The sequence below is a fragment of the Orycteropus afer genome, unplaced genomic scaffold, assembly GCF_000298275.1.
Source record: "Orycteropus afer afer isolate SDZICR_OR568_19922 unplaced genomic scaffold, OryAfe1.0 scaffold00112, whole genome shotgun sequence".
Lineage (NCBI taxonomy): Eukaryota > Metazoa > Chordata > Mammalia > Tubulidentata > Orycteropodidae > Orycteropus > Orycteropus afer.
The window spans coordinates 6,728,677-6,732,290 of NW_006921699.1; the positions used below are offsets into that span (position 1 = coordinate 6,728,677).

Here is a 3,614-nt window from a genome sequence, read left to right on the forward strand (position 1 = left end):
CCGAGGCAGTATCACTACGGAAGTAGGATTGCCCAACCTTCCTTCCGAGGAGTGGCCGATGGGTTTGAACCGCCAGCCTTCTGGTTAGCAGTCAAGTACCTTAGGCACTATGCTACAAACCTCTTTAGATCCAATGAAACTGATCTTTTCTCATTGATTTCCATCCCTTCTAATAAGTTGATTGTGGGAGAAAGCCCACTGTTAATTCAGCTTTTCTGACTGACTTCTTTTTCTTACAGCCTTTCTACTAGGTTTGGCACTGTAGCTGTTCCTAACATTTTGTTATTTCAAGGAGCTAAACCAATGGCTAGATTTAACCATACAGACCGAACACTGGAAACTCTGAAAATTTTCATTTTTAATCAGACAGGTATGTAGAAATAATGTGCTATAGAAAATATTTTATTGCTGGGGGTATATGTCTTCTGTAGGTTCTGATCCGCTGTAATCTTTATCTTAAATGAAGGATTCAAGATTGAGGTATTAACACTTTTTTCCTAATAAACTTGTTATGTAATAGAGGAAAAGAGACCCCAGAGTTGAACCGGTTCAATAGAGACACTTTTATTAAACCTTAGACGGGACAAAGACAAAACAAAGACAGTCATCCAGCATGAGGGAAACCATCAGCATGTACACAATAATGAAAGCAGAATGGAGTCCCTTGAGTCTTGGCCATGGGGCTAATTATACATGATTAAAAACAAAGGAAATCACCACAAAATCATGATTGATGGCAGATCGATTCATCACTGTCACAGGAGGCACTACATGTAATTAAAGATTAAAAAGAGTTATAGGATTGGTTCTGGGCTTGACCACCTGGCAACGTGGTGGTCTAGATACGACTCATGACCAGGCACCCTGATTTATAGAAATAAAATGGCTGCAAGACAATACCAGGACCCCAAACTTAATTTAAATGAGATAAGAACACACTTAGGCAAGTTCCCTAGTTCTTTGTATGAGTATAATCTACTTTCAACAACACTCTTCCTGAGGGCAAACTGCCCCTCCTTAGGTTTGACCTAGAACTTGTCTGTGGATAGCCACAATGTTAGTTTGAAGGTCAGAAAGAACTCACCTGGTATCTGAACTTATGTTAAGAATGGAGTTAGGACCCCTGTAGACCACAGCCTTATGCAAACCTAAGTGCTTTAGAATTTAAGCTCTAATACAGTTATTGTTAGGTGCCATTGAGTTGGCTCTGACTCATAGCAACCTTATGTACAGCAGAATGAAACACTGCCTGGTCTTGTACCATCCTTGCAATCTTTGTTATGCTTTAGTCCATAGTTGCAGCCACTGTGTCATTCCATCTTGTTGAGAGTCGTCCTCTTTTTTACTACCCTTTACCAAGCACATCCTTCTCCAGGAACTGGTCCTCGGACAGCATGACCAAAGTAGGTGAGACAAAGTCTGGCCATTCTTGCTCTAAGGAGCATTCCAGATGTACTTCTTCCAATATAGATGTGTTCGTTCTTCTGGTAGTCCAATATTCTTCATCAACACAATTCAAATGCATCAGTTCTTCTTCAGTCTTCCTTATTCACTGTTCAGCTTCCACATGCATTTGAGAATATTGAAAATACCATGGCTTGCGTCAGGCACACCTTAGTCTTCAACGTGACATCTTCACTCTTTAACCCTTTAAAGAGGTCTTTTGCAGCAGATTTCCCCAGTGCAATATGTTGTCTGATTTCTAGACAGCTGCTTCCAAGGGTGTTGATTGTGATCCAAATAAAATGAAATCCTGACATCAATCTTTGCTCCTTTTATCATGATGATGCTTATTGGTCCAGTTGTGAGGATTTTTGTTTTCTTTATGTTGAGGTGTAATCCATACTGAAGGCTATAGTCTTTGGTCTTCATCATTAAGTGCTTCAGGCACTACCCCTTCCCCAAAGATAACCACAATCTTGACTTCTAATACCATAGTCTAGTTGCCTTTTTGCCAGTTGTGTATTAATGGGGACATAGAGTATGCAGTATTTTGTGTCTGGCTTAGTTATTCAACATTATGATTTTGAGATTCCTCTGTATTGTATATAGTTCGTTTGGCTAATTTGTTTCTGTACAGTGTCCACTGATTAATCCATTTGTAGATGCTATTTTAATTCCTTAACATTTGGCAAAACATACAGCCTTAATATTACTGTGTTCATGAAAGTTTAAACATTGTAAATGGAAGACATTTCCTCTATTGGAAACGTTCTCTCCTCAAAAACTTTAATACATTAAATACGAACATCTCACTTCTTCCTGAAGTTTATTCATTGGAAATATATATATATATATTTTTATCACACATTCCATATATATTAAATTACATGTAATTACTTATATCTAATACTAAAGAAGGAAGAGCTTCTACTTGTAGAAAGCTTGCTATCAAGTGTTTAGATATCCTAAGTTTGGTCCTGGATTGTCACATACCAGACCCCTGACTGTCATCCAGCCTGATGTGGGGAGAGGGAACCATTTTGTTCAATGCTTAAGGAAACCTAGAGTCCACGAGCTGCAGAAGCATCTTTGGGAGTCATTGGTCCCAGTGATGGTTAGTTGTTCTAACAGTGCATTTTTTTTTTAGTAAATTATTTCAAAGCATTTAAAAAAAAAAAAAAACCCAGCATTTTGAATTTAGCATTACTTAATTTGTAGAATCATTCTTTAGAGCCCTAGGAGTAACTTTATTAGTTACTTATTGAACTTTGGACTCAAAAGAGAACAAAAGAAAATTCTTGCAATGCATTGCTTAAGAAACCTCTGATGAATTCACAAGAATTCTAGTTTTTGCTTTCAACAGCTGAATGGATTTCCCGATCCTTTGATATGGTGGGGAGAAAGGCAAGTTGCAGATTACACCAACAGACAAGTGAAATCCACTCAGATATACTAGTATATCTGAGTGTTTATGTTACGACTGTGTATCATTTTGCATACCATGCATAATACTTCAGAAAAATCTATGGCAGGTGCTTTTTCTGATTGGAAACAACTGATTTCTCTTTCAGGTATAGAAGCCAAGAAAAATGTTGTGGTAACTCAAGCTGACCAAATAGGCCCTCTTCCCAGCACTTTGATAAAAAGCGTGGACTGGTTGCTTGTATTTTCCTTATTCTTTTTAATTAGTTTTATTATGTATGCTACCATTCGAACTGAGAGCATTCGGTGGCTAATTCCAGGACAAGAACAGGAACATGCGGAATAGTGATGGACTAAAAGTAGAAGTTGGAAAGCAGAATTTCAATCCTCCGTTTCAGAAACTAATGCTGCGATTTCATACACTTTCTTCAATGAAGTGCTGACTTGCAATATCCTTCAGATTAAAAGAATCATGCATTTGTTGAACTACGAATGTGTAAAAAGAAAAATTATAAATGGGCATTTTAACTAGTAATAAGCAAATGCAAAAACATTCAATGGAATTCACTGTTCTTATTTTTACTACTTGAACATAATGCATTGTTTTAAGGGAGTAACCCAGTTTAAAATGTGAAGACATATGCTGGTGGAATAGTGAGTAGAATATGCTTACTATGTATAAGACAGAAACAGGACTTTGTAGTTTTAGAAAACTCTTGATTCCCCGTATGTCCCGAAGGTTGGTTTTC

The 3,614-nt window shown here is 37.4% G+C and overlaps 1 protein-coding gene across 1 annotated transcript in view; it reads left to right on the forward strand.

The window, feature by feature from the left end:
* Positions 1–3,211, forward strand: part of TXNDC15 (thioredoxin domain containing 15) — a 53,097-nt gene extending 49,886 nt beyond the window's left edge. The window contains exons 5-6 of the mRNA XM_007943772.2: positions 240–370; positions 3,015–3,211. Of these exons, the coding sequence (XP_007941963.1) occupies positions 240–370; positions 3,015–3,211 (328 nt within the window). The remainder of the gene's footprint in view (positions 1–239; positions 371–3,014) is intronic.
* The last annotated feature ends 403 nt before the right edge of the window (positions 3,212–3,614 follow it).